Raw genomic sequence first — 24,028 nt, 5'->3', positions numbered from 1 at the left:
GGGGCGGGGAATTACGCGTTACCCCGTCACCGGCTACGCATGTAAATGCGTGGGTCGGCCTTCAGACACACACAGGGAGGAAACAAGAGAAAGGGAAAGGAAAGAAGATAGGTCTCAAACACCGCAGCGGAGAAAAGGGTTAAGAGAAGAGGTAAGGAAAAGAGAAGGACAAAGGAAGGATGGATACTTGCAAGCACAGAAAGTGAAGAATGTGTTACATTTCCGAGCGTCTGTCTCCGGACATAGGCACAAAACATACTCCCAGAGGGGAGAAAGGGAAGGAAACAGGTGGTGGTGAGGGGGTGGGGGGCGAAGATGGGGGATGGGGAAGGATGTAGAAAGGGAGGGTGTGCAGCCTGGAAAGGAAGTACGGCCACATTAGCTCGGGGTCCCATGCTCGCTACGCACGTATCCACAAAAAGAGTTGAGGACCCCCTGGGGGGGCCTGTGACTGCTGTGGATGCTGTCTGTATGAGGACTGCTCCAGACCTCATTTTAGACATGCCCTCAACTTCTCCAAACTTGTCCTCTAAATTTTCCACAAAAAACTGTGGCTTTGTTGTCAGAAAGGCGTCCCCATCTGTTCGGCTGCAAACCAGAAATCGAGGAGAATACGTCGCACCAGGTAATTTAGATCGTGGTTCCTCCCTTAGTGTGGGCAGGGAAGGGAACGAATGGGGGTCATACTTTAAAGCATTGAACTTTCCTTTCTTAGAGACTCGTGCTTGTGCACTATTCGTATTTCTTTTCATGGTGGTCCCACGAGCAGCTAGGGAGAGATATGTCCACCCAGACAGAGCCCCGCTTGCCTGGGTAAGCATAATACACCCGGGGGGCGGCAGGTTCCCCAGAGGTCGCCCGCTAGCAACTGTTCTACCTCAACAGCCATGCGTCTTCTCGGCGCACAGCACACCTTGAGATTGAGGTTTTTTTTAATAGAGGTTTATACCATCCTCGTGACCCAGGCAGTTAAGCCAAGATCCCCGGGCTCTGTACCGTAGAACGTTCCACGGTCGCGCCTTACAGTGGTCATTGAAGCACGCTCAGAGCTTACGGTATTGAGAAATGGTGGCACTTCCCAGTCCCCGGCTCAGGGACCCTGGTGTCGCCAAGTCTGCACCCAGCAACTAAACGCTGAGCCCCCTGAGAGGTGGACAATAGGTAGGAGGATTTTGTTCCAATGCTGCACAGCCCTCAAATTTACCTTCACCCCCTAGTTATGCCGTAGCGATGAGAGATGTCAAGACAGTTGTACATACCAGCTCGAAACATGACTGACGACCCTTTTCCCGTTAAACAAAAAATTGTGCATACGAGACATTAACTGGTCCTAACTGTCTACACACACTTTTACGACAGTCATGAGATATTACACAAAGAATGCACATTGCAGTGAAGAGGGCCCCCACCACATTAATCAAACTTTCAATAAAGGTGTTGCCCCTGTGCTACGTCTGTGAGCTATGGTGCTTGGAGGTTTGTACTGCCATTCTTAATGGACACACAGAAGCCAAATGGCCCTGTGCAGACAGCTGTGCACTGTCAGGATTGACACAGTCATCCCAGATGCCTCAAAAAGACTACACAGTTTTGTTGCATTCTCCTTGGGATACCTACTAGTTATAAGTAGATTCCAGGTGGTGGTGTTGAACATAGACAACTACTACAAGGCAGGCCTTGAATGTTTTATGTCTTGCGATAATGTATGAATGATCAAATGATGAAGCTGTGGTGTACACCAATTAAGCAGGCAATATCCTATTCTGCAACTTCTTCTCACCATAAAATGACAATGCTTGCCTGGTCTAAGCTTGAAATTATCCTTCGAGGCTTGTTAGTATGAAAAGGGAATATCAGCTACATTATCCCATTCACAACTGGGGACATAGCAGCTCTACTGAAGTGGACTGAGAATCCAAACTTACTTTCACCTCCATTACACAGATTGCCTACAGTCGAAACTATGTAGGACAGAAGAGTGGTGCATTTTTTTTGTGGTTTATTATAAATTACTGTTTGTGGGCAAAAGCAGAGATTACACATTTTAAAAAGCAAATTACATGTCATTATTTCATGTAAAATGTAAAAACGTGCCATTAAACTGTGCTCCAACAATATTCGAACTTGCACATTCTGCAGCAAAGACTTTTAGCTACAATTCATTCTAAATTTAAAGATATTTCAGATTTCACCATTAGAATGACAATGAAAAACAGATTCATTGAACACTTACCAGCTTGGCGCACGGGCATATCAACATCAGACAACATCACTACTTGTAGAAGCGAAGGTGCAAAACCAATTATTTTATGTATCTGAAACACAAAGAAGTAGAAAATTAAGATTTGCAACCATCATCAATATAAAAAGAAATGCCAAAGAAATTTTCAATTAATAATATCTTTAAGTTCACTTTCTTATATTATTTCTTCCATGTAAGAGTTAAACACTTTGATAAAAGGTTTCTCCAGTTTTGATATCATATGGTAACTGTTTCACTGCAGATAATATGAGAAGGGACTGAGCATTCACTTTTAAGCAACCAGATTATGAAAAATTGTGGCTAAAAAAGATAGCAGGGTAAGCTAAAAGCATCATAAGCTAATCAAAACAAAAACAGAATGACGTTAACAACATTTACGACAGAAGTGCACTTACAAATCATCGACAATAAAACCAAACAACCACAAACACATTAAATATATACAGAGGGTCCAACATCAACTTTCGAGTTTTTTGTGCAATATGTAGGCACTAAATGAAAATGAAAAGTCCTTCAAAAATCAGAAAGTACACAAGATGCAGCAACAGATATCACAAATTCACATGTGTTCTGCATATGGAGAAAGTTGGTAACCTTCGCTACACTATTATCTGAAGAGAGGCAAAATAAAAATGCCGTATCATTTTAAAAAAATAGTATAGTCTCATCAAGTACATGCCTAACAGATAGAAACATGTAAATATCAGAGTCTTCAGTGATGTAATTGTTAAGATTGCAAAGTAATTCAAAATAATTTAATTTGTAATCATGTTTTGTACTAGTGCCAAATAATCTTCAGAACACAGTTTAAGATTCAGTTTTCATTCCATAGACCCAAAAAATGAGATGATTCTCAGGGGTGTAGAATATGTCAGAAAGTATGACATAAAAACAAAACATTTCAATATAATACTTACTACCCCGATCATTTGTCAGGAGATAGTCGAAAATAAGATAATAAAGTGCAGTAAACTGGGACAGCTAATATTTACAGAATTAAGACACTGTCAGAATGAAACATTGTTATCCACTATTAATAAAGTTATCATACGCAAAATACCTAATCTTGACTGTTGTGAAAAAGAGTTGTCAAAATTGAAATCTAACATATTTTTACTTAAGCTGACTTAACAGTCTCTGTTAAGATATTCATCTATGGAGTAGGTGGAGTTGCCTATCAAAAAGTCTTTCAAACTCTGTTTAAACTGTGCTTTATCTGAAACCAAGTTTTTGATGGTTGCTGGCAATTTATTAAAAATGTGTTCCTAAATATTGGACCCCTTTTTGGACCAAGGTAAGGGATTTTAGGCCTTTATGTAGATTGTTCTTATTCCTAGTATTGATACTGTGTACGGAGCTATTGGTTGGAAACAGAGATGCAACAAATTTCATTAAGAATAAATATACTGAGAAGCAGTGGTTACAATACAAAGTTCCCAGAAACCGGTTTCTACAAGACATTCTTGAATTTATGCCACAAATGATTCTTATCACATGCTTTTGCACCCTAAAAACTTTTGCTCTGTTTGATGAGTTGCCCCAGAATATGATCCCATACGACATAATAGAATGGAAGTAAGCAAAGTACGCAAGTTTTCTTATATTTATATCTCCTGCATCTGACATCATTCTTACATCAAGTACAGACTTATTTAGGCGCTTAAGCAATTCTGTGGTATGCTCTTCCCAACTGAATTTATTATCAAGTTGTAATCCCATAAATTTAACACTGTCAACCTCTTCGATCTGCATGTCTTCATATGTTATACTCATGCTGGAAGGAAATCTCTTACAAGTTCTGAACTGCATATAGGGGTGAAGTGGGGTAAGTGTAACCACGTTTTGGCTTAGTTCAACTTTGACACCAAATTGCCAACTTGTTATTGAAGATATGATTTTGAAATTTTTCATGCTTAAAGTTTAACTTATTGACTTTCAAACAATCTACATTTTGTTTTTGAAAAAAGAAATTATATGGTCAATTAATTGTTTTCAAAAGTTTGTGTTGTGAGGTTACACTTGCCCCATGGTTCGGGGCAAGTGTAACCCCGCATTGTTGTACCCATACAGACCATTGTAAAAGAGACTTGGGTTAAGTGACCTGATTACCCAATTTTTACTGAACTTGAGGATTTTTAAATTATTAAAATATCTTAAATTTTACTCAAGATATGAACTTTTTAGCACACGCCTCTTTGTACATTATGAAATACACAGAAAATGTTAGCTAAACTAAAAAATAAGTGTTAACCTAAACCATAAAACACTGAAACAGAATGCTTCATAGATGATTTATTTTTGTTTTAGGCCAGTAATTTATTAGTTTAAATTCTACAAAAGTAATATTTTTTCTTTAGTAGGCAATTTAACAAAAATAATAAAATATCTAGTATCAAGAGAAAAGAAAAATTCACTTTATAAGTTCACTTTCTATTATTTTTCATGGTAATTGAACTCAAGTTGTTGGCAATTTGTGTTTAATGCTAAACTGCCCTAATTCAACTTATTATATTCACACTTATGCCGTAACTGTTATTTAGTCACTGAATCTTGTATGAATAAAATTTAACACCAAATGTCAGGTTTCCCCTGCGACTCAAAGTAGGCTCAGGCAGTACTGGAATGACGTCAGAAGATGGAACTTCCGTCTCATCTCTTCTATCAGGCCAGTAGAATGTGGTGCCTTGCTTTGTCTTATTTTTGCATCTGAGGAAAATCACTTCTGGATCTCCTAAATCACTAATTTTGGTAACATGGCCAATAAAATGAACCTTCTTACATTTTGTTGCAAAAGCTACCAGAACATAGTTTCCAGCTGTAATTTTATCTTTGGCTTCAAAAAAGTTTGCCTCTTTTTCTTCTTCAAAGTTTGTCATTTCTTTCCTGAGATCGTCCAGTGCTGTTATGGTCCCATTTTCTTCATCACCACTTATTAAAGATAGGCCTCCTTCAGTTTCACTTTCTTCACTTGTTGATTCAACTTCCAGTCTCTTTTTTCTTGTTACCCACATGAGCAATCAGGGATTTTTTTCCACAACATTCCCAAATGCCATTTCGGATAAAGTAACAGCACTTTGTTTGGAAGATTTACTTTTCATTACCAAGCCCTTTTTTATGTCGATAATGCTCTTTCGTTTTGCTTTCTCCTTATTATTCTTGTTTTCTTTGAAATCTCTTTCTTTATAGATGGCATCTTGAAAAGTGATAACTTCAGCTCCTGGTGCAATTCTTTCCTTCCTTGTTTTACCAGTGGGACTACACTATCGGACTGTGGCATATTTTATAAAAGGAAACGTGGTTTAAAAATATAGTAGACTTAAATAAAAAATAAAATATATCTCTCACAAACTCCATATGTACAGGAAGGCCAGTTTAGTTGATCTAGTGTGATAGCAAAAACAAGGTTACGGCTTAAATAGATAAATCTGTTCCGGTAAGTTTGTCTGGGGCAAGTGTAACCCCCCCTGGTTACACTTGCCCCAGCCTGTTGGTTACACTTGCCCCATATAGGAAAAAGTTGGGGTAAGTGTAACCATGCCTGGCATAACAAGAGCTGTATAAGTAGAGTAAAATGAATCTCATATTTGAAATTGTCATGCAAAAGTTAGTTTGTAACCAAAAAATTGTGCAGTTATCTTTAAAACTGCAAGAATGACAGACTACCAAATTCTGAGCATGTCACTCACTCGCAGAGTGAAAATGTAGACGTCAACTCAAGTTCAAAAATTAATTACCAATTTATGTCAGATTTGACAACTTATGGTTAAATATAACAAAGAAAGGAGTAAATTAATGTGTGTGATAGGTCAGAGGTAAAAATACAGCTTCTTTAAGGCACCATAAGCCGTGGTTACACTAACCCCATGGTTACACTCACCCCACTTCACCCTAGTGGGTCTTCTCAAAATTTAATTACAAAGAATTGGCTGCCAGGGAAAATTTTATTAATACACACAAGAAAAAGCAATGGACCCAAAATGGAACCTTGAGGAACACCACATGTAATTAATTCCCAGTCAGATGAAGACAGACTGCTTACTGCACAGGTATTTCGCAACGACACCCTTTGTTTCCTGTTAGATAAGACTCGAACCATTCGCAGCATTTCCGGTGATACCATAATACTCTAATTTACTTAGGGGTTTGCTGTGGTTCACACAGTCAAAGGCTTTTGACAGATCACAGAAAATGCCAGTAGCCTGTAGTTTATTAACTAATGAATTAAGTTTTCTCACTAAGTGTAAATAGCTTTCTCTATATCAGAACACTTCAGAAATCCAAACTGTGACTTGGACAATATATCATTTGCAGTCAGATGCTTAAGGAGATTGCTTGAACACAACCTTTTCAAATGTTTTTGAGAAAATCGGCAAAAGAGAAATTGGTCGATAGTTTGATGGTATCTCTTTACCCCCTTCTTGTAAAGAGGGTTAACTTCAGCATATTTTAGCCAGTCTGGAAATGTTCCACTGATAAGAGATTGATTGCACAAATAGCTTACGATAGAACTTCACTTGCATTATTACTCTTTGATTAACTTTGTTGATATGTTCATACCCACTGGAATACTTAGATTTTAAGGATTTTATTATGGATGCTACTTCTTTGGGAGATGTGTCATTTCCTTTTTACTGAAGTTATTTTTAAAGACTGGTCTCAGATACTCCATTGCACTGTTCACCGAACCTGGTAACCCCAAGCTGTCAGTAACAGAAATAAAGCAGTTGCTTAAGAGGTTTGCAACATTAACTGTACTTGTAACCAAAGTTTCATTTATTTTTAGAGCTATACGTTCCTCTTCCTTTTTGGCCTCACCTTTCTCTGTCTTCACAATATCCCAGTTTTTATTTTGTTACCTGATGTAATTATGTTTTTCTCATAATAAAGATTCTTCGATTTCTGGATTACTTGCTTCAATATTTTGCAGTATTCTTTGTAATGCATTACAATTCTAACCTCAGAGCTGTTCCTAGATAGTAGATAGAGTCTCTCTTTTGTTCCACATGATATCTTTATTCCTTGTGTAACCCACAGTTTATTTTTTGACTTGTGTGTGAGCTGAGTTACCTTTAGGGGAAAACAATTCTCAAAAGTGGAGGCAACTCTATTAACGAATGCTTTGTATTTTCCATTTGAGTCACTATCCAGTCCATGTCTTTGAGCAATTTCCTGAATCTCTCAAGTTCTTACTTATTACCCTCCTGTACTCAAGATTTAATAGATTCTTTCATCCTTACAAGTTTCAACATTTAACACAAGATGCTGCATGTCATGATCAGATAGCCTATTTACTATTGGTTTTGTGATATAACTTATTCCCTAGATTTGTCTACAAAGATATTATCAATAGCAGCCTCAGAGCATTTACATATCCTAGTAGCGAAGTTCACAGTACGAACTAAATTGAATGATAGTGTTACTGACTGCAATAATTGTTCACTGACAAAGCTTTTCAATAAATCCACATTAAAATCTCCAGCAACCACTATTTCCTTGTTTTTTGCTATGTAGTGGGACAGCAGGGCTTCCAGATTTTTTATGAAGAGGTTAAAATGTTCTGAAGGAGATCTGTAATACCTATTATAAAGGACTTATGAAATAATACTACTGTTGCACAAGCTTCTAAGTGCTGCTCTGAGCAAAATTTATTCGGTTCGGTTGTTTGAGGGAGGAGACCAAACAGCGAGGTCATCGGTCTCTTCGGATTAGGGAAGGAAGTCGACCGTGCCCTTTCAAAGGAACCATCCCGGCATTTGCCTGGAGCAATTTAGGGAAATCACGGAAAACCTAAATCAGGATGGCTGGATGCAGGATTGCGAGAACGCTACCGCAAGACCACGAGCTGCGGATTGTCCTAAACAGACAGAGGTTTTTTCCTCAAATCCTGCCCTGAAATGAGATCCATTCTTCATGAAATCCTCCCCACTCCACCAAGAGTGTCTTTCCGCCGTCCACCTAACCTTCGTAACCTCTTGGTTCATCCCTATGAAATCCCCAAACCACCTTCCCTACCCTCTGGCTCCTACCCTTGTAACCGTCCCTGATGTAAAACCTGTCCCATGCACCCTCCCACCACCTACTCCAGTCCTGTAACCCGGAAGGTGTACACAACCAAAGACAGAGCCATGTGTGAAAGCACCCACGTGATTTACCAACTGACCTGCCTACACTGTGAAGCCTTCTATGTGGGAATGACCAGCAACAAACTGTCCACTCGCATGAACGGACACAGGCAGACTGTGTTTGTTGGTAATGAGCATCACTCTGTGGCTAAACATGCCTTGGTGCACGGCCAGCACATCTTGGCACAGTGTTACACAGTTCGGGTTATCTGGATACTTCCCACTGACACCAACCTATCAGAACTCCGGAGATGGGAACTTGCCCTTCAATATATCCTCTCTTCCTGTTACCCACCTGGCCTCAACGTCCGCTAATTTCAAGTTGCCGCCTCTCGTACATCACTTGTCACTAAACAACATCTTTGCCCAAACTCTTTGCCTTTACATATGTCTGCTTGTGTCTGTATATGTGCGGATGGATGTGTGTGCGCGCGCACGCGTGCAAGAGAGAGAGAGAGAGAGAGAGAGAGAGAGAGAATACCTGTCCCTTTTTCCCCCTAAGGTAAGTCTTTCCGCTCCCAGGATTGGAATGACATCTTACCCTCTCCCTTAAAACCCACATCCTTTCGTGTTTCCCTCTTTCCTGATGAAGCAACCGTGGGTTGCGAAAGCTTGATATTTGTGTGTTTTTTATTGTGTCTATCTACTAGCACTTTGGTAAGTCACAGCATCTTTTTTAATATATTTTTCCCATGTGGAATGTTTCTTTCTATTATATAAATATAAACAAATTTAGACACCCACCCCCATACAAAATCATGCAAAACGATATAAAAAACAGACATCACAAAACTCCCCAAATACCACTAAACACAATATCATCTGGAATCGGACATTTCCCTTGACCTATATAGCTCAACAGCACCTCCCGATCTCAAATTGGGATCGAACACTTCCCTTGACCTGTTATCCTTACGATATCTCCACATACAGCCGCCCCTGTTCCGAGACACTGGAACTTTAAGTAAGCCTTATTTCTTCATGACATACTAAACACTTCATCCAAAAATCCGAATAGTGAAGAAATTTTATTAGAGACAATGCACTGTCCCCCATCATAGCCGACAACTGAAAACTGTTGACTGTCAGTCATATCCATACCTACCAAAGACATAAAAAAAGCAATTTACCAAAATTCACACACGAGGCCACACTCGCAAACTAAACTAAAAACATCACCTAACACACCACCAGAGCGCACCACCGATCGCATCAAAACGACACCTACAAACACACCACTCTCACAAACTAAATTCCGCGCCGTCGTGATGTCACACACCACAACAGCCTTATGTCACGGGTCAAAGCCGACCGACAGGTGGGATCGTACGCTATGGTCGACCCGATAAGTAATTGTTTTTTTGGGTCTATTTCTCTCAAGTTGTTTTGTGTATTTATTGTGTATTGAATGTGTTTTAATTTACGGAGGGTCGTTTGACTTCTAAATTTTTGAAGTGTTGTGGTTTTGGTTTTCGTAGTTGTAGGTGTTGGTTTTTTCATATCAATAGTTATTGTTGATCTACAAGGGAAATGACTGATTCCAATTTTCGTAGTATTATATGTAGGTATTGGTGTTTTGGTATCGTCAACTGTGCTTAAGGGAAATTTCTGATTTCAATTATCATAATTTCTGCTGTGGGCGTTAGTGTTTTGGTATAATCAGCTGCCGTTGATCTATATAGGTCAGGGGAAGTGTCCAATTCCTGTAGATTTTGTGTACATTTTCGTCATTTTGTGTATTTTGGGATTGTGGTGCATTTAATTTTTACTGTTATACTTAGCTTGTCCCCTCCCTAAAACCCCCAGTTTCCCGCAGTTGTCCCATTAGTTTGATTGTATTCTTGGAGGGACATGTTATTGTCTTATTTATATGTATTTTCATGTTTGTTGCCATGTGTATGTAGTGACATCATAGACATCATATTATATTGGAGATGCTTAGAATAGTCATTTCCGCCATATTGATGATGTCATGGGTCAAAGCAGACAGGTGGAATCTGACACTTCCATAATCCCCTCACCTACATACATAGATCGCAAGCCACAACATGGTGCACAACAAAGGGTATTCTATACCACTGTTAGTCATCCTCTTTACTGCTCCACTTGCAAATGGAGTGAGCAAAAAACAACTTTCTATATGCTTCTGTACACAACCCGATTTGTCTTCTCCTGTTTTGTCTTAACGGTCCACAAGATACATATGCCAGTGACAGTAGGATGGTTCTGCAGTATGTCACACATTCTGGTTAATGTTTCTCAATAACGTTTCATGAAAGGAATGCTCTACCTGCTGTCAAAAAATCTAATTTTCAATGGAAACAAACTGTAATATATTGCACCTACCCCATCTGTGACCTAACTATTTCCATTCAGTTTCATGGTTTTGTTTAATCTGTTTCACTCAAAAAATATTACACAGTCAATTAAGGGCTCACTTAAGAAATTATATCTCTGCTGCCATCTCATTTTCAGCTGTCTTAATATAACTGAGAATTGCAGACTCAGATGTAATTTGTCTTCCGATGAATGTTGTACTAAGCAAACACAGAGAGAAGCACATGCTCAATCTTGTCGTACAGTTTTGCTATGGTGAGTTTCAAATTATGCTTCTATAGTGTATGCTCTGTTAATAACTATCTGCAAAATTGTCCATCCCTTATAATTACTGTTTATATTTTTTGTAAGGACCCTTAATTTCTTTACAAACGATCTTCAATAGGCTACATGTAGAGATAACGTTTCCTTGAGATTCAAAAGCTACTTATCAAATTTTGAATTGTTATTTAACCAATAACTAACCAGCTTACAACATTAGCAGACATGCATCTGGCTCAAATATTTTTCTGGTGTGCAAACGTTCATGAAATAGGAAAACAACTAGTTGTCATTCAATAGATATAATATAGCATTTTCTACTGAAGAGCGAACATTTGTCTGTTGTGGGATGAGTCAATGTCTCGTACGTATCTACTTATCTGTGTCATATATAAATTTGACACTCTCACATTATAGGCAGCAGTTCTGATAATCTACAATGCCATTTTTCTAGCTACACAGGGAACAGCCTATGACATAAGTGGTATAGCCGATGTTTCTTTTAAAACACGAATCTTTAATTCATTCTGAGGAGGTACTGTGACAAATTATATTATGTGTGTACCATGGATCCCACAGGGTGAGATGAGGGAAGTAAAAATATTTCAAGTACATAAATTTAAGCATAATATAGTGAATTGGCTTCACACTGTTATATAACACTGCTAATTATATTTATTACATAAATTAAAACATTAAATTTGGGAGCTTCTGTGAAGATACTTTTTAATGGTGTAGGACTAACACCACCAAATTGTCTTCTGTTCATATGATGGCTTCCATAAGATTGAGGCTAAGCAGTACACAGGACCACCACCATAGCCTGTCGATTCCTGGGGTGGTTCCAAAGCACTCTGTGGACTATACATTGTCATATGGGTACCTTACAATCTTTTGAAGAGTCCACAATAATTCAAATTTTCTAATGTGAGAACAATGTTGATATTACTGGGAACTCATGTTTCAACGTATTCAGTCACATTGTTATTGCAATACTGATTGTGATTTAAATGACTCCGTGTGCAGTATAATCAAGAATTGTGAGGAAAATACAAAGAAAACTGCATTTACTTTCATAGATAAAGGGTTTTAATGCCAAAGTTCCATGACAACATCCCATTCACTCTGCTTGCTCGATTTACTCACTATTTTGTGAGCATATACTCTTTCCATTCACGATAGTCACATAATGAAGCATCTGTGTGGTTTGCTTCAGAACAATGAATTCAGCCTAGACTTTCTTGTCCATCAATGCTGACAGAATCGAGTTTAAATCAACAAAACTACAAAAACTTTAAACAGTTTACAGGTATGTTGCTTTCATTTCACAACAAATCTTTGACAAACGGGCTGAAGATGATATCAGCAAATAACTAGCCACTTGAGAGTCAATACTTTGATAAAGAATGCCATTACAGTGTAAAATAAATCCACATGTATGAGGTACATTGTGCAAAGAGTAATAATAACAGTTTACTAGCTTGCAGTGGACCAGTGGATTGTTTTCAAAGTTCATCAAATGGTAAAACTGTTCAAACCACCTCAAGTGAGTCACATAATACAAGATACTTTGAAAGTATTTACCAATAAAGAAATCTACATGGTGTCCTTGACACACAGCAGTATCTCTCTTAGAGGACCTACCACTGGAAATGACAAAGCAGCCTCTTTAAGAAGCATGCTGCTAGAATTTTTATCTCCTTTTACCAAATAAGTAAAAGCAGCAACAGATGTAATACGATTTTAAAAAATAGCCACTCTTATTTTATTCACATTTAGTAACATACAAGTAGACTTGATATTGCAATACACTACGAATTTATATGCAACATCAAATTATCGATTAAAACAACAGACTGCCTTCGAACAAATTTTTGGTATTAGTTGTATTTGGCAATCACTGAAAGACACATATCACAAAAGGATCTTTTCCTTAGCTCTGTTAAAATTACTATACAAAATAGCATCTGCAGTCACACAACTTTAATATAATTTTCTATTACAAGACAACGAACAAGCAAAAGACTGTGGAAGTGTCCGCACGACTTTAAGAAAAATCTCGCGCGACATAAAGAAATCAAGACACGCCGCCCAGACAAGCACGTTCTTCATACCTTTACAAGTGTACCATTACTCTATAAACAACTACTTTGCTAACTTACTGCAACTTTCACGATTTAAATCTACAACGGGGGCAATCACAAAATATCGAAAAAACAATACAACACAAAAAAATCAACATAAATAGGGGAAAAAATAGTTTAGTGGAACGACTGTACGTTAGCAACCAACACTACCAAACCAAGTTTTCTTTCTTTTGTTATTATTACGACAACGCTATAATGTAGATTATTTGCTACTAGGAGCAACCTGTAAAACATTTTTTATTAGGAGCAGGACGGCGCAACGTTGTAGGAAAACACATGTTTTACAGTACCTGGGCAAGTTGTTCTTCAGCCTGCTGCCTCTGATTTGGATCTATAGTCGCTCTCAAAACGTCCGTCAATTTGCGAGTATCCATCGTTACAAGTAATACGAACGCAGTAAATCCAGATTTTCAAAATTAATGTTGCACTGTTAATTTCACCCGGCGCATGCACCTTTACTCTTTGGTCACGTGATGACTTGGTTTAATATGGCGACTAAGAATGTGACTACAGAGATGGTGGGGATGAATGAATCATCACGGAGATTACTAACACCTCTACTGTTTTCAAAACTTTGACAACAAGGAACCAGAATGTGCTCAAAGATATATATGGAGCTGAAGACCTCAGCTGATCGACCGAAGCCCAAAACCCTTCACTGACTAAAAAAATACCACCATCGTAGTGATGATAATGTGTTTCAGGCGAATCATAGCTTTGTCTTTACCGACCAGTTAGGCAGAGATTTACAAATAAAAGATACTAATAACATCACGTAGGTTAGCTGTTATTCGTAAGCAAATAAAAAACATGACTTCTATTTTCCTAACTCAAGAATCCGTCGTTTTTCAATATATATTTTTTTAAAATCATGAGGTAAATGTTTCTCAAGTAGTTTTTTGCTGCAATGATGGCGTCTGTTTACTGGAAAGAAGGAAACAAAATTAAGAAGATTTTATGACTTTTTTCAAAACGAGGACGGTAGAAATAGAGGCAAAATCGAACGAGGAAAGAGTGACAATTGACTATGCCTATTCCTAAGGAACCATCTCACCATACGAATTCATTTAATAAGTTATATGTAGACAGTTTAAAGAAAATTTTTCAGATTTTTAGTGTAGATCGTTGTCAACATGCAACGACCCTTCTTCACAAATTTTTCCACAAGTAACATCTGCACAGACACATCGTACATGCTTTGTTCAGTATAGTAGTGATGGGCTAAACTGCAATTTTCCGGTATCAGTGATTTCTGTGAATGCTACTTTTCAGTATCTGTTATTCTTAACTGTGCTTAGTCGCAGTTAAGAGCCGCAGTTAAGGAACATAGGTCGTGTATCCCTCCGCCACTGCTATTTCTGCGATTTCTGCTACTTCCGCGATTTCTGCGACTTCTGCTACTTCTGTGATTTCTGCTACTTCTGCGATTTCTGCGACTTCTGCGACTTACCACCGTATGAAAAAGTTACAATGTCCACACAGAATATTGCATCTCAACAAACCTGTCATTGGTAAGTATGTTTTACGTTTGTTCTTCCGTTGGCTTAATTTTGTATTGAAGAAACAACTGTGAAAATATTAATAGTGTAATTAATATGTCAGTAGCCATACAGTAGCCTAATAGTTCGTGTTTATAAAATGAATTCTAATATATTGTTATGTTCACAGGTGCGCGAACTACATTTTAGTCACTCAGTAAAGTGATAACTCAAAATATCATTGTCAACAGATCTGGAGAAATTGCCACTGCGTCTTTAGACCGTTTTCGTCAGACGAGAGGTTAGTTTCTAAGTGTTTCGATGGACTTAATTACTTCAGTGAGATCGTTCTTGCAAATGTGAAATATACCCCATTGAGTGGCTTTCATTAGAGCAAATTTTAGCAATCTACTCTGTCCATTATATTACTTGTAATTAGTGACAGCAAAAATTGTTTAATAATTCTTGTGATCTATCCACATCAAGGCTGTTGAGAGAGACTCGTGAAGATTCAAGACAGCTCTTAGAAGATTTTGCAGTTTAAAAGTGACATAATTGTGAAATAATTGTGCAGATGAGTGATTAAACTGTGTTTTATTGAAGTTGTTGTGCAATTTTAAAGGAATAATAAATGTTAAATACAGTGAGTGAATAATGAAAATCTCATTTTCCACATGTTTAAGCCGTCCTATACCCGTAATTTTCCGCCACTTATTTACTGGTAAACACTAGTTGGAGAGTGACACCCCCCCCCCCCCCCTCCCCGTCTCCACAATCTTGGTGTGACACTGACCTGTAACATATCCCAAAGTCTACAATATGCATTTTGAGGCTGTTGATATGAAAGTGGGAAGTACAGATCTTCCATTTAAATCAGGAATAGCTTAAGTGCAGTACTTGAAAGTAACACAGGAAAAGCTTACTTATGTAGGTGATAATAGTGTCGGCAAAAAGTTCTTGTGTGTGAAGTTGCCATGTTGAACACCAGGTGTAAAACTTTTATCCCGAGTCTTGAACTGTGTCGGAACAAAAGTGAGGCATTCATATGACCCAATAATACTGTTTTCATTTCACTACACTTATACAGATGTCTGAGTTCCTCTGTGTTAACATTGCAAAGGCCTGTAGGCATGTGGAGTATTAAGCAAAACTGTCATATTGGAAGCAGAATCAAACACATTTGTTACGTTACTTGATATTTTCGGGAGAAAAAGGCAATGTTGCTTCTTATTAATATAATACTTTCAGAGTCACAGCTGTGTTTGACCAACCATAACTGATGCTGAATGTGCATGTCGTCATATAATGTGAAGGGCTTATTTCAATAGTGGTACAAGTCCATTATCTCCACATTTCTGTCTATAATGCTTCGGAAATTAATGATCCAAACAAACATAAATAAAGGTTCATCTCTAGCAAGAAGCCATATGCTTGAATATTTCTGGTATCTCAACTGCAGATTTTTCAGCGCTCATTTAACTTTACGACTCTGTATCTCAAAATGAACAAAAATGGACTTGTACCATTAATGAAATAAGTCCTTCATATCCACACACAGCACACCGATCTCGTGAGGCACAAGGCTCTCATAACGAAGTACGTAAATCGGTCAACAGATGGCACTAGGAAAAGAATGTTAACTGCGCTTTTTGGTTGCTACTTGCGACTCTTAGTTGCGATTTGTCACAGAAATCGCAGTTTCTCGGTAGCGAATAGCGTAGTATGAACTTTGCTCAACAGATGGCACTGCTAACTGCGCTTTTTAGTTGCTACTTGCGACTCTTAGTTGCGACTTGTCACAGAAATCGCAGTTGGACTCGACTGCGAATCGCAGAGACGAGCGTAATACAAACTTTGGCCAACAGATGCCACTGTTAACCGCGCTTTTTAGTTGCTACTTGCGACTCTTATGCTCGGTTTACACTAGCAAGTTATTGCAGCAATTTACTTGCGCGGAGGAACTCGCCGCGCGATTTGCGAGTGTAAACATATCGCCAAGTCGACTTGCGACCGTAGCAATTTATTGCAGAAGTGACTTGCTGTACGTTTTCCGCTTCCAGTGTGAACGCCACGCAAGAAGTATCTGCAAGTAACTTGCAGCTTTTAGGATTTATTTCTATTTCCTGCAAGTAGGAAGCGCAAGTTAGAGTATGTATGTCGTCTGCATAACACTCATATTTAACATTTTACTTACTGTGGTGACTTAATTTTATGCAACCATCTTACGTATTATATGCAAACAAATTTCAGAAATGGAGGAGAAACGGGAATGGATGAAGCAGGATGCAGAACATTTTACTGACGCCGTGGAGAGCTACCCCGAAATACAGAACGTGCATAACCGAGACTTTAAGGATAGAGTGAAGAAGATGAGCGCATTAAATGAAATCTCGTCGATATTCGACACATCTATAAAAGAAGTACATAGAAAGTAGCATAACTTGAAGACACAACCCCTTTGCCACCTGCATCCACTCGCTTGTTGTTTTAGGAGTCTAGAAAAAGATGATGTGTAATCATTATATGTTCTATTTACTTAGCTTGTCACTTTCCATTTTATGAGCATTAGAAAAAAAACAATTTTATAAGCATATCATTCTGTAAAATTCAGTTTATTTCAATACAAATTTAATTTCATTGTTGTGTTTTCACATACCTTCAAATAATTTTCCCTTTTCAAAACGTTAAAAATGGCTCTACATACATTGGGTACGATCAGAAAAATCGTGCTGACGGGAATATGAAACAAGTACATTAGGGACTTGTATGAGTCTCCTACAAAGAAAAGATTTCAAAATTCAAACTTTTTTTGGTTGTGTGTTTCACATAAATAAATGAAATGCCTATTTTATTCGTAGCTCACTGGTGGCTATAAATCATAGAGTGAGTAGCAAACGTTCCTTTTCTGAAATAGCATTACCCAAGTTTGATATGACGGGCACTATTAACACCAACAAATACTCCAGATCATTTGAGGACATTCTGCAAAAGTTTTCAAAAGTATCCATGTTCTCGATACTCAGTTCTTGCAAAAGGTTATTACAGGCACCATTTTACGATCTTCTCATTATCTACTCTCTAACCCAAATACTTCTCTTTTTCTTTTTCACGTTTTGCATTACAATTACAAGAGCTGCAGCATATCTCACCCGCCTACTTGTCATTTTACACTTTGGCTGACACTCGTAGTGGTACTGAAAGCATATGTAAACAGTATCAGCAAGTTATTGACGCAAGTTTATTGCCAAAGAACTTGCGGAAGAATCTTGCTTAATTCTTGAGCTGCTGTGTAAACACAGCTGCAAGCGGCTAGCAATAACTTGCAGCAATAACTTCTGCAAGCGACTTGCTAGTCTGAACCCACCTTTAGTTGCGACTTGTCACTGAAATCGCAGAAAGCAGTGCTAAATTCGACCAATAGATGGCTCACGTCTTTGAATGTGAAATACTACTTGCGACTGCTAACTGTGACTGAAATCGCAGTTAGATTCTGTAAAGTTGTTATTGTGATATCTGCGACTTCTCAGTCACTGTGAATTCTAACAGATACGCGATTTCCTGCCTACCACTACAGTATAGTGTTTCTCGTCTTTGCACCCACAGTGAAATCTAAAATGGTTGATACGCATCCGTACTTTGGGAGATTATAGCAGTCGAGATAAAGGCCTGCCCAAAGGCAACAATCTGTGTGCACACATAACATCTGCTCAGATAGATCCTTGCATGTGCATAGGAGATTTGCGCAGATAAGAGATGTGCGCAAAGTTGGAGGTTTGGGCGCAATAGCTCAAATCTGTGGGTTCAAATCACATCTTCACAGACAAGCTGGAACGTATGGACAGATCGCAGCAAATCTGGAGCTAATATGTGTTTCAGTTTTTTCACTCAGTTGTTTCTCATCTGAGTGTGTAGAGTGAATTTTAGAATGGCAGATACACATCCGCGTTCTAGATAGCTCATTGACGAATTAATCGAAATGTATAGGAGTCATACATGTTTGTGGGAAATTAAAAGCAGGGAATACAGCAATAGGGATAAGAGGGCTACTGCTTGTAATTCTTTAACAGATAAATTACAAGCAGTGGTTGACCTTACGGGAAACAAGAACACGGCACGTAATAAAAAATAGTTGCAGACTGTTTATCACATAAAGTTAAGCAACATAAGGAAATCTATACGATCTGCTGCAAGGCGACTACTAGTATAGTTTCGCTTAGTACTGCCCAATATCATACTCTAATGTGAGCTGTGACAGGGGGTAAAAATAGTAGGCTTTATTTATTCTAAGAAAAAGTGTGGTCAGAATATTGTGTTACGATGATAGCAGTAGATCGTGACAGGGCCTTACTACCCTTATTTTACTCCTTAACGTAATATGTGGTTCATTACAAGAGTGATTTAGAGGTGAACTGTAGATTTCGCTACCTCAATACCAGAAGTAAAACTTTCCAGATATACTATGAATGCCTGTGTAGAGTTCAGAAAGGAATTTTATGTTTTGGTGCGAATGTTGCAGGGAATTAAAAATCTCGACTTACAATATGATGTCTAACTTGCGGGAATTGCGGTACAGTACTTTACTTGCCCTCACGAAATCATCCTTAAGGACAGCGTAAATAGTTCACTTGTGTTGAGTATGATTTCAGTCAATGCTTGTTTTGAAACTGCAGTAGCAAATGTTAGATGTTTGCAGCTCCTATTGGCAAGAACCTTAACGTCACCTCATCCACTTATGTGGAGAAATTCCTCTCCTCAGACAAGATTTTCCGCATTATACTAGGAGTTATGAGTGTCAAACGATAATTACACGTTTCTAAAACCTTTCTCAAATAATTACGCCAGTTGTCGAGTTCGCCCTGCAACTCGTGAAATTAATTTATGTTCGAATACTGGATTTCCTTAAGCAGCCACCATGGACACCAGTTTGATTTGTCTTCCTGTTTCTGGCCTTTCGTTTGCTATTTATTTTTTGTAACACAAGTTGCGAACACAGATGGCCATAGAACTTCATCAGTTCGTGAAAACATTACACAAACTTTGAGGTTACTGTACGAGAGTGCTATCGCTTGGCCCTCAAATTTGTTTTCTTCACCGACAGACGGTGGACAAGCAATAGGTTCATTTATTACCACAGCACATTATTCGCCTGTCTAGACTGGATAGACTGTGTCAGTGTTTCAAGATTAAGACTACACAATACAAAAACAAATTACCATACATATGCATAATAAAACAGAACAAATTTACTTGAGTACAGCAAAACACTTAATGACATATATAGTGAGAAATTTTTAAAAAGTACATTTTCACTTCATTTGATATGGCAGTGCATTGTTCAGAAAGTCCAATCTTCTCTTTCACTGTCAAAGGAATAATTTAAACTGTATGGTGGTTTTTGGCATTGGTTTCACGATATGTTTCGTTGAAATGTCTCCAAGTCCAAGGACTGCATTTCAGTATTTAAATGGCTGAAAATTTTAATGGCCACTATTGGAAAACTGCCCTGTGGCAGAGAGAGTCGACAGCTTCGGATATCTACGTGTTCTTTATTGCATGTGTTATAATTGTGGATATCACTCTTGTTGGTGAATGTTTCATGATTTTCTTTCATGTACATGAAAGAGGAGAAGACACATTGACTGAAAATTGTCATAACTCCTAGATGAATGAAGATAGGTTTATTATAGTCCAGTTTCCTGCTTGATATTATGATCTATATATTGTAGCTTTTCTCCTTCTTCTTCTTTTTTTTTTTTTTGTTTTTAATAGCAGCAGCAGCAGCAGTAGTAGTAGTAGTTTCTTGCAGCCTGTGGAATGAACTTATAGTAATGGGCCATTGCTGATTTGGCTGTGGAACAGCGAATAATATAATTTCAGCAGCTACTGATCAGTTATCATATGCTTTAGTTTCCTCAGGAGGTATATGACTCGTGACAGTTTGTCACATACAGGTGCAATGTGTTCTTGACAAACGAGTTTACCACCCACCATGAACTCCAAAACCTTCACAATTCCTGCACTTTTTAGGCATTCTATGACACTGAGAATACAAACCAATTTTGACGTTTTTTCTTCATTTATTTTCATATTGTTTATAACAAATCATTCCTTTGTAGAGACAAACTAAGCATCTATTTCTTCTCGAGCCTTGCTGGCATCAATGAATTTCGAGGACAGAGTTGTGACATCTGCAAATTGCAAGTACTGTCCATTAGAGCTTTAATCATTTATAAATACTTGGAACAGGTGAAACGCCTTACTAAGGTTGCAAGGTGTCAGTGTTACAGATTCTTTGTTCTCAAAATTATACTTTAGCCTAGTAACCAAATCTAGTACTGCTGTTGCTGTGGATTTGCCTTTCTGGAAATCATGCTGTGTACCTGTGAAGAGTTCATTAATTTCAAAGAAATTTGATATTTGGCCTTTCGTTTCAGTATCAATCACTTAAGTGAAGACTGGAATAATTGAGACTGGTCTGAAGCTTGCTACTGTGGCTGGGTATCGCTTTTTGTAAACTGGAACTGTCTGTGAAAGTTTCAGGAAGTCTGTAAATAATCCAGCAGTAAAACACTTTTTAATTACAAGAGTTAATGGTTCACCAGTTTCAAAGACAATTTCCTTGAGAACAATAGTAGACATTATATCCTGACTATCAGAAGATTTAACGACCTTAAGTGTATAATTTTTTTGATATTTCCCTCCAGTACCTCGTGGTGCATTTTTTCTCATTTATTACAGTGGCTGCAGGGTCTATATCGAGGCCTGGGATTGTACTTATAGTGTTTACCATAACGTCAATAAAATAACTATGAACATTATCTGGACTACACATACTTAAGGGAGAGGTGGTATACTTCTTGTGTTCAATGATCAGGTCTCAGGCTGCCTTGCATGAGTTGTGAGCGCCTTCATAGAACACTTTCTTTGCACTACGATCTGTTGCTCTTTTGTTGTGATCATGTAATATCATTTATGATGCATTTTAATTTTTTCAGTTCATCAGTATGCCACTTTTTTCTTTCGCACTGTGACTGTGCTGTGACATGCTCATAGGACACTTTTTGGTCTTCTGTGGATAGATATAGTAAAATTTGGCTTTGATGATTTGGAGAAAATCTTTAAATGCATCAGTCGCTGCCATTTCGTGTATCCAAGCTACAACTGCACTGTAGATATTGCTGTCTGAATATTATAGCCTTTTTTTGAACTCATAATGAGAATGCCAGATACTAGTTGGTTGGTTTTTATGTCTTTTTATATATAGTTCTGTAAATAATGCACAGTGCTCAGGGGTCATTCGATCAACTACAGTCATCTCATAGTCCCAAGTATTTAGATTTGTGATCAAAATATAGTTCTTTAACTAATGCACAGTGCTCAGGGATCATTGCCAAGGCAGACATCATCTGGTGTTGGTAGATGGTTCCTTATAAAAAGCCCATAACTGACTACTGTGTACATAAATTCTCTCTTTTTAGAGCTTTCTTCACTAAAGAGTTCACTGAAAACACAACACAATGCCATTTTAAATTTCAAGCACATTAAGTAGCTCAGGCAAAATTCCATTTTGCTAAGTATTTTTTAAAGTTACCATTTGGAGAATGGTATACTGAGACAACAATTATATTTAGCTCTAATAACTGCAATACAGCCAACTCAAAATCTAGGTCCACAGAGTATATTTTTAAATGAATTTCTTTACCACTGAATTTTCTGTTGGTGAATTTATATACATCACCAAAGGAAGCAGTTGTTCTGTATCATGCACTTGCCAAGTTTAAGTAGTAAATACACTCATGTGAACATCCCACATCTGCAGTGATCTTTTGTTCCACAAATATTTGCCCATATTATCTGCACAGACAGAAGGTTGTGTGTGGACAGACCTTGGGAAATCAGCTGCTTATCTTTCTTTAATTGAGAAAAAGAGCGCAGTTGACCCTATGACAACCAGGAAAACTGTAATTAAAAAAAATGTTGTGGACTTGAAATGATTATTCTCTCAGTATTGTCCTATAGAGTAATCTTTTGTGGCAATGTAGGTATGAGTAATGTAGTAATAAAAATATTCATTCTACAGAAGAGTGCAGTCAGAACATTGTGCTACGTTGATAAAGAAACATCTTGCAGCAGTATATTCAGAGACACAGGGATTCTCATAGTTGTGTGTCAATACATTCACTCTCTAATGGAATATGTGCTTCATACAAAGAGTGAATTAAAGATAAACTGTATAGTTCACTAGCAAAATTTTACAACTTTTCAATAGATTCACTGTATAGAAATCAGAATGTTATTTTATACTCTTGTGCAAAAGTTTATAACAAGTTGCTGGTAGAGTAGGGGTGAGCAAATGAAAATCTGCATATACTCAGAAACAAAGCAAAAGAGAGATATTTACTTGTAAATAATAGATTTATGCTATCAGTCATCCTTTCTAAATTTTATTGGCAGACCTAGATTTCAGCTATAAACTAGCCATTCTCAATACACCATCATTTTTGATCAATACATCTAATGCCTGTTGGCTGGGCTTCACCCACAGTTCATTGAATACTGCATATAATGAACTGTGGAGGATCGCGACCTACAGGCATTACATGTATTGATCGAAAATGATAGTGGATTGGGAATGGCTAGTTTCTAGCTGAAATCTAGAGCTGCAAATAAAATTTGAAAAGGACGACTGATAGCTGAAATCTATTATTTACAAGTCGATATAACAATTGCTGAGTGCAAGAGCCTTCTGAATGGAAGGTAACCTGATGAAAATATACATACTTCAGAGACCACACGTGTAATTTCTCATAATATATGGAATGAAAAAAGCATCTAAAAATGTAAAAGTATTATTTGTGCATTATTGGTAAACTGTCACAATTGACAAATTACACACCATAATTAAGATACTTCATTTGTCTTAATAAAATCCTTTTTCAGGTCCGTATATGAATATACTTGGTGTCTCTCCAAGGAATTGGCAGCTGCATTCTGTGTTGCATTTTGGTAGAATTTGCAATTTCTTTTTTTGCGACGTTTAGCTGGAGTCAGCCCACACAAATAGTGTTCATCACATATCTCATATGATGGGAAATGTCAGTTTGTTTCCCATCATAAGCAATGTGACTTTTTTAAGTGAAATTTTTCGTGCAATTCGACAGAGAGCTCCCAAATTAGTCTAGTGCGACATTCCTTTTATCAATGTGTATTAAACGGGACAATAAGACCTGAAGAATAATGAGTACTCCAACAGTGACAGCAGCATCTTGATTCACATCGACTACTACCATCATGCAGAAGCATTGCTTAGCCACTGTTGTAGTTGTAGTAATAGTAGTAGTAGCAGTAATAGGATTATGCCACCGAAAATGTCTTTTTACAAGGATATAGGACATGTCAAAGTATTTACAAGTTTAGACA

General features: G+C 37.7%; 1 protein-coding gene across 2 annotated transcripts in view; it reads right to left on the bottom strand.

Moving 5' to 3' along the window:
* Positions 1-13,629, bottom strand: part of LOC124796299 (importin-7) — a 183,057-nt gene extending 169,428 nt beyond the window's left edge. For both annotated transcript variants that reach the window (XM_047260420.1, XM_047260421.1), the window contains exons 1-2: positions 13,421-13,629; positions 2,234-2,315 (exon numbers count right to left, since the gene is read on the bottom strand). In XM_047260420.1, the coding sequence (XP_047116376.1) occupies positions 2,234-2,315; positions 13,421-13,504 (166 nt within the window). In that variant the 5' untranslated portion in view covers positions 13,505-13,629. The remainder of the gene's footprint in view (positions 1-2,233; positions 2,316-13,420) is intronic.
* Positions 13,630-24,028: the final 10,399 nt, after the last annotated feature.

This window comes from Schistocerca piceifrons, chromosome 4 (genome assembly GCF_021461385.2).
Source record: "Schistocerca piceifrons isolate TAMUIC-IGC-003096 chromosome 4, iqSchPice1.1, whole genome shotgun sequence".
In the NCBI taxonomy this organism is placed as follows: domain Eukaryota; kingdom Metazoa; phylum Arthropoda; class Insecta; order Orthoptera; family Acrididae; genus Schistocerca; species Schistocerca piceifrons.
This window is presented reverse-complemented; position numbering and strand designations above follow the sequence as displayed.